This window comes from Pecten maximus, chromosome 6 (genome assembly GCF_902652985.1).
Source record: "Pecten maximus chromosome 6, xPecMax1.1, whole genome shotgun sequence".
Classification (NCBI taxonomy): Eukaryota; Metazoa; Mollusca; class Bivalvia; order Pectinida; family Pectinidae; genus Pecten; species Pecten maximus.
In genome coordinates, this window is record NC_047020.1 from 22,729,241 (window position 1) to 22,742,578 (window position 13,338).

Genomic DNA, 13,338 nt, shown 5'->3' on the forward strand with positions numbered 1-13,338 from the left:
TGTGGGTTGAGCCAGATATCTTGCCTGTAGAGTTAGTTTAGATACAATACACTCATACAGGTATCATTATACTTCATTATAGTAATAGTTTTGAGGAGAAGATATCAAACACATATTTTTTTCTCTAAATTTCATGAACGTGTAATTTGAAAATCTTAGTTTTAGATAGTTTTATCTCCAGGCCTAACTGTGCCTGCTTGGCCTTATACTTCATGAAACTGAATATGTAGAAATGTTAGATAGGACCTTGTATTGATGTTGAATGCAGTGCCACAAACTTTATAGTTACCTCTTGTTTGTCTGTCCTTCCGTCTGTCGACGGATTTTGTCTCGGGCTGATAACTTTTGATATTTATTGACCAAATTATTTGAAACTTTGTCAAGAAAAAGACATGAAGCTGAGGTCAAATGTCAAGGTCATAAGATTCAAAGGTCAATATCAAATTCTACAACTATTTTTTCATGAACATTTTGTTATCACATAAGCGAAGTAGATCTAAATTTAAATAAGGAGTCTACTGATCAACAGTCAAAGGTCAAATTTTGTTTCTTTTTAGTTTTGAATATTTTATTTAATGACATAATAAAGCAAAGAAAATGATAATGCAAATTATTATCTAGAATATTATGTTCAAAACGATAGTTTTTTTTTATTGTCTTATCACCTTTCGGCTAGTTTTTGATTGTTTTGGTTCTAGGCTGATCTTCGGCTGCATGGCCTTTTAGTTATATTATGTAGAAAATGTTGAATTTTTGTTATTAATTGTTCAATTAGCATGTGTGTTCCTTTCTAATCTTCAGGCTTCACTACAACTACATGTATATATCATTGTATCTATAACTTTTATGCAAAAGTTTTTCATTTCATCAACACAACACATATGACTTCATTACATTTAATTTTCCAATCACAAATTTGCTTGCTGCTGTAGGGTCATATCTACTGTAATGCAGAGGTTTTTTGATCTATTTATCTCCTAGGCCTAACTGGCTTGGCAAATTATTATCTAGACTATTATGTACAAAATAATGGGTTGTTTTATGATTATATCGGCATTTTAGTTCTAGGCTGATCTGCGGCTGCATGGCCTTAGTTAATTATGTAGAAAATGTTGAATTTTTGTTGTAGATTTTTTTTTTATCAGTTTGTTTAATTTCTAATCTGATAATTTCCAGGTTTCACTGCAGCTCTGCATCTTCCTCAACCTACTCGTCTACTAATTTGTAGAAAATGTTGAATTTCATCAGTAACATTTTTTTCCCTACAAACCATGCAAAGTTATATTAGAAATTATTATTTGAAGTCTGGCATCACTTAACTTGTACAACCTTCTCTTTCGTGAAATGTTCAATTTCACGTAACTTAACATTTCATCAACTATTGTGTGGTGAAGTGTTGCACAAAAACTTTGAACTTTATTTTCATATCTACAAAAAGTTATCTTTAACAGTATCATATACTAAATTTGTTGCATTTGGATTGAAACTTTATATGTAACTTTTACTCTACAGAAATCAAATATAAAAAAACGCTTGTTGTACCTTCACATCTGCCAGTATATGCCAATTTAAAAGAAATGCTCATTAATTGCCTTTGTCTATGTATGCAAATATTTTCAACCATACTACAATAAATTGCTAAAACTTTACATTGTTTCTACCTTGTTTCTATGCAAACATTAATATAACTTATATACAGTACATGTACCAGCTACAGTATATTGGTCTCGTGTATATGCAACCATGATTCTTTAAAACTAAGACTCAAGTATAGCTAATGCAGTTTCTTTCACACATGGTGTTGTCCCGTCTTTTTAGTGCCCTGCCGGTGAAACCGTCACTGCCAAAGGTCACTGTTGCTAAAAATATATTGTTTTGGCAAATGTTGGTTTCCAGACGATAACTTTAGAACAGATCGATGGATTTTGATGAAACTTCATACAATGGTAGCTTATGAAGTATCACAGTTTGGGATTGAATTTGGGTTCAAAAGGTTAACTTCAAAGGTCACTTACTAAAAAATAGATTGTTTTGGCAAATGTTGGTTTCCAGATGATAACTTAAGGTGAACAGATCAATGGATTTTGATGAAACTTCATACAATGGTAGCTTATGAGGTATCACAGTTTGGGATTGAATTTGGAGTCAAAAGGTCAACTACAAAGGTCACTGTTACTGAAAATAGATTATTTTGGCAAATGTTGGTTTCCAGACGATAACTTTAGAATGGATCAATGGATTTTGATGAAACTTCACACAATGGTAGCTTATGACTTATACTAATGCACTAGGACTTTGTATATGTGAGGCGGTGTGCTGCCTTTCAACACAAAATTGCTGTTGCCTACATTTTCACCTTTGCTGGACATGTGAAATACGGTTACATAAAAAAAGTTTATTAATCTTCAATATGGAACAACCATAATTTCAATGCTAACAATCTTTTTTTTTCAAATAGAACTGGAATCTTATTACAGATCAGTCAAAATGTTAAAACACTCAAAGGGCTTTTTCAATGCCTGACAAATCAAGAGCCTTGCTAGCTTGTAATCTTGGCCTGGAACAGGTGAGCGATACAGGCCCCATGGGCCTCTTGTTATCCATTTGTTAATGTTCATATTTTCTGCACTGTACTGTTTATGAGAATAAGTAATTGTCATTATCATTATAGGAATTAAGACAACGCTAGTAAACATCGCCATCAAATACTCATGTCCAGTTCCGCCAATGTTTTGTACGATGCAATATAGTACTACATGTATATATAGATAGTTGGACTGAGATAGGAAATGAACACAATTATCTTCGCTTTGTTCAATATTGTATTCCAATGCTGCTGACGACGTTAGACGTTCTCAATATGTAACACATTGTCAGTGCCCTGGACGGTACTACTTTTGGTAGACACCGATTCCTTTATGTTGACTTTGTCCATCCTGTGTTCACTCCTTTGCTTAGCAATTAACAAGCATGCAAATTCGAATAACTCTGCTATAGACAGTATGCTAGCTCCCAGGAACAGTCCCATATGTCCGCCAAGATTTCCTACAACACATGGGTGAAACAATATATACTTAGCCGACTTAAAAACACAGAACATTTTTCTTCAGCAATTAGCATAAGGATTTAGGGGTAATTCTGTCAAATATCCCCTTATCAACATTAATTTGTAGAAACCACGACGCTTCAACTGCTTAGGAGTATTTTTAGTATGCCATTCATACATTTCCAGTAGAGAAGTTGTTAGCTAATGCAATTTCATAGATACTTTGTAAAGATTAACTCCAGGTATTTTGCCCTTGATTCAATAAATCTTTAGGAAACGAAGTAATTGTGTTATAGGATTCGTCAATGTTTTAATCTATAGATCAGATATCGTCAAAACTTTCCCCTCAACAAATCCCCACTGCATTGGATTGAGCGACGGTGGCTAGGTAGAGCTTCCGTCTATAAAGTTCGGAGGTTCCGTGTTCGAATCCCGGTCTGGTCGTTACAGTTTTTTCTCTTCTGATGTAGGACCATATAGCGCGCAGCATTTTTAGCCCACCATCATCAGATGGTGGGCTATTCAAATCGCCCTGCGTCCGTGGTCCGTGATCCGTCCGGCCGTCCGGCCGGCCGTCCGTCCGTCCGGCCGGCCGTCCGTCCGTCCGTCCGTCCGTAAACAATTCTTGTTATCGCTATTTCTCAGAAAGTACTGAAGGGATCTTTCTCAAATTTCACATGTAGGTTCCCCTTGGTGCCTAGTTATGCATATCGCATTTTGAGACCTATTGAAAAACAACATGGCCGACAGGCAGCCATCTTGGATTTTGACAATTGAAGTTTGTTATCGCTATTTCTCAGAAAGTCCTGAAGGGATCTTTCTCAAATTTCATATGTAGGTTTCCCTTGGTGCCTAGTTATGAATATCGCATTTTGAGACCTATCGGAAAACAACATGGCCGACAGGCAGCCATCTTGGATTTTGACAATTGAAGTTTGTTATCGCTATTTCACAGAGAGTACTGAAGGGATCTTTCTCAAATTTCATATGTAGGTTCCCCATGGTGCCTTGTTATGCACATCGCATTTTGAGACCTATCGGAAAACAACATGGCCGACAGGCAGCCATCTTGGATTTTGACAATTGAAGTTTGTTATCGCTATTTCACAGAAAGAACTAAAGGGATCTTTCTCAAATTCCATATGTAGGTTCCACTCAGTGCCTAGTTTTGCATATTGCATTTTTAGACCAATAGCAAAACAACATGGCCGACAGGTAGCCATCTTGGATTTTGACAATTGAAGTTTGTTATCACTATTTCTCAGAAAGTACTGAAGGGATCTTTCTCAAATTTCATATGTAGCCTCCCCTTGGTGCCTAGTTATGCATATTACATTTTGAGACCAATAGCAAAATAACATGGCCGACAGGCAGCCATCTTGGATTTTGACAATTGAAGTTTGTTATCGCTATTTCTGAGAAAGCAATGAAGGGATCTTTCTCAAATTTCATATGTAGGTTCCCCTCGATGCCTAGTTATGCATATTACATATTGAGACCAATCGGAAAACAACATGGCCGACAGGCAGCCATCTTGGATTTTGACAATTGAAGTTTGTTATCGCTATTTCTCAGGAAGTACTGAAGGGATCTTTCTCAAACTTTTTTGTAAGTTCCCCTTGGTCTGTTGTTCTGCATGTTGCATCTTGGGACCAATAGGAAAACAACATGGCCGACTGGCAGCCATCTTGGATTTTGACAATTGAAGTGTGTTATAGCTATTTATCAGAAATTGCTGAAGGGATCTTTCTGAAATTTCATTTGTAGGTTGCCCTCTGTGCCTAGTTATGCATATTGGATTTTGAGACCAGTCAGAAAACAACCTGGCTGACAGGCAGCCATCTTGGATTTTGACAATTGAAGTTTGTTATCGCTATTTTACAGAAGGTACTGAAGGGATCTTTCTCAAATTCATGTGTAGGTTCCCCTTGGTCCCTGGTGTTGCATTTTGGGACCAATCCGAAAACAACATGGCCGACAGACAGCCATTATCGCTAAATCTTAAATTTTATATATAGGTTCCCCTTGTTTGAAAAGTACTAGAGAGCTGTTTCTGAATTTACACAGATTAATAAGACTTAGAGGAAGGGAAAAGTAGAGAAAAGATCAATCTGACATGGAACCTATAAAGATCATTCAATGGTGGGCGTCAAGATCCCTCTGGGATCTCTTGTTTAGCCTTGACTTTTGTTTGATCCTCTGCAATTGTTAATTTTTGAAATCCAAAAACTGCATCGCCTAGCCCGTTACATCGTCCCTAAACCCACGGTTTATTGCGCTACTCTACGCTACACTTAACTCCTCGGCGATGAACCTGTGTGCATGTTTACGCATATACATTACCGACAATGTCGTTTAACATCTTCACAGGCAAGTCTTCTACCACGATTTCAGACAGGGAGTTGTAGAACAAGGTCAGGTCTACGTAGTTAGAGCTTGGAATAAAGAATATAACAGTTCTTAGTATATGACATATTCATAATACACATATATGGATTTTAATTGGTCTTATTTAATATTGTATATTATATGATTTTGATACCTGACAAGTCATATTGGCATTCATTAATGGGCCATTGTTAAACAGCGTTTTACATTTATAGAAGATAGATCCAAGAATATTATACTGTAAACGTTTCTTTATTTGGCGCACTCGAATGTGAGCGCATTTCCAAATGTGTCACCGGTCACCGGATTGATGAATTTTGGCACCAAAATGATTTTATTTAGAAATAGTACATGTACAAATGTATATAGGTGTAAGTGGCGAAGTCATAATTAAGCATAATGCTTTTAGCGCAAAAAGCGCTAAATCAATATTACCGCTAAATATGTACGTTGACAGTATATACATATTTGACAAATGGAATTCCGTTTTCCTACGGAGTGTTCAGGGCCGGTTGAATACAAGGTTCAGGTTAATAGGTTACATTTCAAGTTTCTAAATCAGCCAAAAGCTACAATACCTTAAAAAGGATTTTTCTGGGAAAATGCTAGCATTGAGGAGTCTCTCATTGACGAAATTGGAGCCGAATAGAGCGTAGGATAAAGACCAGTCGTAAGTATAGGTAGTACATATCTCGGGGCACGTCCGACAACGTCTAACGGTAGTCAACAGCTGAGTGAAATTATCTACAATCAAATCTAACATATCGTCACATTATTTATACATGTCCGTTACTTTCGTAGTCAATTTGACGTTAGTGTTTTCTTTTCTTCGAATCTTAAATGCATACAGAATCTAATCAAAACAACGTTAACAAAAAATGCAATTACTTTTATCCAAGTCATAAACATATTTTTTATCGACGTTATCACTCATGAGTTAAGGCCAAAAGGTGGAGCAATGAACTACACTAGCAAAATTTGTTACTGAACCTATTTTCCATGCTTGCCAACGTCTTCTTGAAATTTTACATGTATGAGATTGCGTGCGATTCAAATACCCCTTTAGACAAACTGACATTTTAACTACATGTACATACATTATAATTAGGAAGACTTAGGATTTTTTTGAAATTATTAATAATGAAGTATAGCTATGGTGTTGATAGTTTATATCATGTACATTTAGGGTTTAATAAACGGAGATAAGGCAAGTATGATTTTACAGGTGAGAACAGTTTCTAGATTATTTTATGATCAGTGATTTAGGGCTCACTGACATTTAACAAAACCATCTATATTTTAGGACTATGATGGTAGAACCTGCCTGTGTTTGCCTTGTAGCAGTCAATTAGTTCGTCGTGGTCACACAGTCTCTCAGGACCTGAAGATGCTACACAGTAAACACAACTTCACTATGATTGGCTGATGGAAACTTTGATAAGAAACGTCATTAAAAAGTGTATATTTCACTTTTAAATATGCAATATGAATGCATTTCCGTTTTAGATGTATAAGTTCACAAGAATTGAGTATAACTTTGTAATTAAATCGAAAGTACCTTTTGTAGTATGGAAACACCTTCTGTATAGAAGCAACTTTTGCAATATAGAAACAACGTTTGCATTATGGAAACATCTTAGAAACAACTTTTGTAGTATGGAAACATCTTAAGTAATATAGAAACAACTTGTGTAGTATGGAAACATGTTAAGTAATATAGAAACAACTTTTGTAGTATGGAAACATCTTAAGTAATATAGAAACAGCTTCTGTAGCATAGAAACATCTTAAGTAATATAGAAACAGCTTTTGTAGTATGGGAACATCTTCAGTAGTATAGAAACAACGTTTAGTATAAACTTTATTTCGTTTCATACAGACAAGACAAAATAAACAAATATCGCTTCAAGACTGAGCAGGATATGGAAACAAGCTATAAAGCTTATGTTAAACCACTTCACTTCAATTAAAATTTACAATATCGAGATGGCCAAGATCAGCAATAAAACAAAATGTGAAAGGAGATTAAATTATAAAATCCGTAAGTTTGATTCGTCTACTGTTTATACATCTATAGGAGGATGTGCAGGGAAGAGAGGACAAGTGGGTGGGTGGTGAGCTTGCCTTATTAATTATTTCTTGATGGGTTTAAACCTAATCAAAGCTTTCATGATTATGTTGTATGTATTCAAATTAATGAAGAAAAAATAAATAGGATAATAAAATTATTTTGTTCTCAGGTGCGTTGTTTAATTTCAAGGTGATGTTAGTATTATATAAGAAATCAGAAACGTTTAGTAGCTATGATAAACTTTTGGATACAGCAGAACAATTCACTATTTTCTTCGGAGGAAAGGTCAACATTTCCAAATAATAACATTCTTTCTGTAAGGTTATAATGAGATATTGGATTGAGGTAAGTTGTGCGGAGATTATCGTATAGTGGGCATCGCAAAAGATTGTTTCGTTCGATAATCCGAATGAGCAGAGATGACTATCAATCAAGCCATTCGAGTAGAGGTAACGATTCAAGGAACTGTATTCAATTCTGAGTCTTGCATGTAGGATCTGACCATGTCTACTTCTAGTGGAGAATGGAACTTTTATGGAAGGTCCGTGTAAGTGTTTCTTAAGATTCCACAATGACAGATTCGCTCTAACATAACGGATGGAATGAAAGAATTCTGAATCAAATAAGTATGACAAAGCAATGGACTAAATATTTCTCCAACTCTAGTTGCATGAGTATGTACATCGGAGTTTCTATTCGGAAGAAAGTCTTTCCTTTATCTAACGCTGATGTTACAACATGAACAATAGAAAGAAGCTGGTTTTGAGGCAAGTCTCCAGTTTCTGAATCAAGACTGATTTGGTGATAAAAGAGAATTTTCTAAGAGAAAGTTATATACATATTTGTAAACACATCTTTCCATAATTTTACCAACTACAGACAGCAGGGATATCGGTCTGTAATTAGATGGGGATGATTTATCAACTGTCTTAAAAAACAGATGTTACGTTTGCCTGTTTCTGGAGGTGTATCTTTTGTGATATAGAAACAACTTTTGTAGTATGGAAACACCTTTTGTATTATGGACATATCTTTTGCAGTATACAAACACCTTTAATAGTACGGAAACATCTTTTGTATTATGGAAATATCTTCTGTAGTATAGAAACACCTTTTGTGTTATGGAAACATCTTTTGTAGTTTGGAAACAACTTTTGTAGTATGAAAACATATTTTGTAGTATAGAAACATCTTTTGCAGTATGGAAACACCTTTAATAGTATGGAAACATCTTTTATAGTATGGAAACATCTTTTGTAATATGGAAACAACTTTTGTATTGTGGAAACATCTTTTGTAGTATAGAAACATCTTTTGTAATATGAAAACACTTTTTGTATGTTATGTGGTACTACTATATTACAAAATATATGTACGTCAAGAAAGTCAGTGATTATATCAACTTCATTTCACATGACCATTATGATGTATGGTAAAGTAATCAAGAACTTAGGCTAGATAAAAGAAACTTTATTGAAAAAAGTACTTAAAAATAAGGCTAGATACAAGAGATTTTATTTAATAAGTACCAAAATAAGGCTAGATTCTAGATGTTTTATTTAATAAGTACCAAAAATAATGCCAGATACAAAAAAATTAAGATACTCTATTTAATAAGCACTAAAGCTAAGGCTAGACACAAGAAAAAGACTTAACGTGGCATACTTTTTATTACACATCAACATAGAACCAGAGTATAACAAAGCATTAAAAGGTTCGATAGGTGTGTTTATACGACACAATGAAATAGTAATAACAGCTTACCGTCGTAGTAATGTCTACAAGAACAGCGAGACACAAGAGAGCTTTGGAAACACTCTGTCAAACAGGCCATGCTTGAATACTTCGGGAACCTATGGAGGCGTGCGACATCACTTTCTCTCTCTACACAATTATCGTACGGTGATGGAAGTAAACTTCTCTGTAGATAGAAAATGAAAATATTTATTCTCTTATATATATATCTCAACACAATTTAATCCAATAATTATAATACCGACACATTGATATACAGTGCATTGTAAAAATATAAACATTTTATTTCAAGTCGCTGATATACATCTTTTTAAAATTGAAAATGGTTCATTCAAAACAGAAACTTTTCCTTTCATTCTGATAAAACACAATCTAAGCGCCAAACTCTTGATATATGGATGGACATTTTACTTTGGTTGTGGAATAGTTACATATGGAAAGTTAAGTTATTCTCAGCATGTGTATGTTTTAAGGTTAATTGGTCCATTAATGTAGCTGTTTATTTATAATTCCGTAGAGATTTACATCAGACGAATGAACACTTAGAATAGTGGTTGTAACGTAAAGCTTTTAATGTTTATTTTACTGCTCTCCAGGTGTTCTAACCAAACATATTGGTTACTGTCAATCAAAGAGAACCTGATACAGTTACCTTGTTCCTGGAGAGGACGGCCTCCGCTGATAAACCAGGCCCCACAAGGAAGCTGCGCATTTGAGGAAGTGGCGTCTCCTCAGGTTCGTGTAAAACTACCTACAAGATTTTGTCTTTTATTTATATTCGAGAATATAAATGTTGAAAACGGCTTGATTCCAAATTGATTCGTCAAGGATTTGGACATGAGCAACGTTGGAAAGGTAAGAAAAATCTTGCATGTGTGTATTGATAGCTTCGGTAGTCAATGGAAGCTACGTGTAGTTTGGAATTTAGCTTGCATCGCGTAGGATATCAAATCTATAAAACGTGAACAGATTACATCTACCATCTCCTTAAAAATGGCTAATTGGGAACAATAACTGCATACATTGAAGCAACCGTGTTTGGATTTTTATGTCGACATATTTTCCTTTCTTTAAGTCGCAAGTCAGCAACTCGACGGAAGAAATATGCCACCATAGTATGACTTTGGTTCGTACTATTTAATGTCCTATCAGTTGCTAGGGACTATTTCAGGACGCTCTACTAAATCCCAAAAGAGAGGCAGTGTCAAGTTGGACATAAGGAAGAAAATGGTTGATTAGAAAGAAGAGCTGAATCGAATGGTTTTGGTAGGAAGACTGCCCTGTAAATTTTGTAGGGAAATTTCGTAAACGACAAAGACATTATTTCTTACAGTACTGATTGTTCCGATCGACCATGAATCAGTTAGTTTCCCTCACCCATATTATATGTGTGAAATATATTACAACCGACCCGCACTACCACTCGTGGGAATGTGTCTCTAATAAGTATCCCACAGAGAGACGATCTCATCAAAGGGATCCGTAAAAAGAACTATCGTTACCAAAGCATGAATTACTAATCTCTTCGCCATTTTTAAACAGTCAAGATGTAAAAGTTACTTTGTAATGCATTTTTGCATACGAACAACAAACATCAGATATTTTGCCTATGCGGATCGTCGATATTAGGGGGAAAAGAAACGAGTGTCATTTTGTTCTAAAATAAAAAGTCAGCAAATCTTTATAATTACTTTGACCGTTGGCCTTATTCTTACCGTAATACCCGATTGTAGTTTGTTTGGGAAGAAGTACTGGTCCTGCTCAATGTCTATGACAACCCTGAGACCACCAAACGATCCGGGCATCCGAGACTTCCTCTGGGGCAGTGCACCAATAAATGTGAAACACATCCCCATGCTAGTTAGACTGGCTTCAAAAATACTACTACAATCAACTTGTCGTCCTTCCCAGAAACATAATCGGAACATTTCCAAATCGTGGGAGTGCGCGCGCACACATCCAAGGATTTCGTCACCGGAAATGGACGAAGCGTTGGTGTGACGCGTTATCGAGAGATTAACAGTGTTACTTAACTCACTCAGACGGAACATAAGATATTCCAAATCAGCACAATTTACAATGGTATTTTTAACTTGGTTTGCATTGCACAAGGTGACAGCAGGGAATTCTATTTCTCCTCGTACAGAAACATGAGTGTTCGTACGTGTTTCGTACCGGAAATATTCACTAAGTTCGAGATAGGTGAATATACACAGACTTGTAAGCATTCCTAATAGTAAAAAAATCCATACGCATCTGTAAATAAATGAAATGGAAAGCATTCACTGAAAGCAATGTATAATAGAAATTGATAGCCAAAGCTAAAATTTACATGGTAATACAAAGATAATCCAAAGATAATATATGGATATCTAATTATATTTAGTTCGAAGTAAAGTTAGAAAGGTTATGCACGCATTAAAATAGAAAACAAACTAAATGGTATTTCTAAAATACCTCCGAATAAGACTTCCATTGGCAGCTGCCTTATGTAACCCGTGTATTGTTGCGGATGACAAGAAGTCCTCTACAACTAAATCTGTCTGGTGTCCGACTACCACCTTCTCCTTTGTGTGAGGGTCATCAGATGGCTCCATGTTCGATATTTACCAATGGAGGAATGTTTTACGTGTCAGACTTTCATTTACATACATGCGCATTACGGCAACAGTATTGACTGCAATTAATATCACCAATGTAATATTTTTAAATAATTAATGCACGCTGGCGTGATTATAGGTTGTTATCAATATACATCTCACTTTATCTTCAGATGTCGTATAGTTATCGCTACAATCTGTTTAAACCACTCTGCTAAATTATTTTAGATTTAATATGCACACTATACATGGACCTGTTCCCTGGAGACCCATTTGCAATGGAAGCTGGAGAAAGCTGCTGCTCGTCAATAAAGTCAAGTAATCAAACCTGAATTATAAATGAATAAATTTATGTATAATGTATTAGCAGCACGTGTTTTTATCTTGAGTTCCAATGATTGTTTTGTTAATAAAGAATCACAAATGTTTTCCTTTTCAAGGCACGCACCTTTAAAAAAGTACTTTGTACAATGAATACAGTATTTTTATATGACATGTACTAACATGGTTTTCTTTAGAGATTAATTTTATTACATGGCTCAGTCAAGAAAATGTAGTGGAGTTCTACGTAACCCTATTTTAGTACTCCTGTACTGAACAAACTACTTCACCTTACCAGCTGTAGTTATATGTATCCATACAGACAATACTTTAACGCAGATACCTGCACATTATGATATCAAGGTTACAGTGATATTATGATATAATACATTCCTTGGGCAATTCAGGGTTACAGTGATATTGTGATGTAATACATTCCTTAGGCGATTCAAGGTTACACAATACATTCCAGGTTACAGTCATATATATATATGATATAATACATTCCTTAGGCGATTCAAGGTTACACAATACATTCCAGGTTACAGTCATATATATATATGATATAATACATTCCTTAGGCGATTTATGGTTACAATGATATTGTGACGCAATGCATTCCAGGAGCGGATCAAGGTTACAGTAGTATTATGATGTAATACATTCCTTGAGCGATTCCAGGTAACTGTGGTATAGTGACAATACATTCCAGGTTACAGTGGTATTGTGACAATACATTCTAGGCTACAGTCGTATTGTGACAATACATTCTAGGTTACAATGGTATTGTGACAATACATTCTAGGTTACAGTGGTATTGTGACAATACATTCCACATTACAGTGGTATTGTGACAATACATTCTAGGTTACAGTGGTATTGTGACAATACATTCTAGGTTACAGTGGTATAGTGACAATACATTCTAGTTTACAGTGGTATTGTGACACAATACATTCTAGGTTACAGTGGTATTGTGACACAATACATTCTAGGTTACAGTGGTATTGTGACAATACATTCCAGGTTACAGTGGTATTGTGACAATACATTCTTGATTACAGTGGTATTGTGACAATAAATGCCAAGAGCGGATCAAGGAAGGCAGCAACTAACTTTCAGTTCCACTTTCAGATATATCGATAATGTATTTCTCC

General features: G+C 35.3%; 1 protein-coding gene across 2 annotated transcripts; it reads right to left on the reverse strand.

Annotated features, from left to right (window-relative positions):
* Nucleotides 1-665: 665 nt before the first annotated feature.
* Nucleotides 666-12,712, reverse strand: LOC117329264 (acid-sensing ion channel 1-like). Of its 2 annotated transcripts, none has more exons than XM_033887126.1 (7): nucleotides 11,718-12,712; nucleotides 10,976-11,516; nucleotides 9,913-10,011; nucleotides 9,270-9,426; nucleotides 6,013-6,178; nucleotides 5,390-5,481; nucleotides 666-3,045 (listed from the first exon to the last, which is right to left on the reverse strand). In XM_033887126.1, the coding sequence occupies exons 1-7, from the start codon at nucleotides 11,855-11,857 to the stop codon at nucleotides 2,846-2,848; spliced, it is 1,395 nt and encodes a 464-aa protein (XP_033743017.1). In that variant the 5' UTR covers nucleotides 11,858-12,712; the 3' UTR covers nucleotides 666-2,845. The 2 variants fall into 2 exon arrangements, with proteins under 2 accessions (XP_033743017.1, XP_033743016.1); XM_033887125.1 differs by having other exon boundaries at nucleotides 667-3,045; nucleotides 6,013-6,190.
* Between the last annotated feature and the right edge of the window lie 626 nt (nucleotides 12,713-13,338).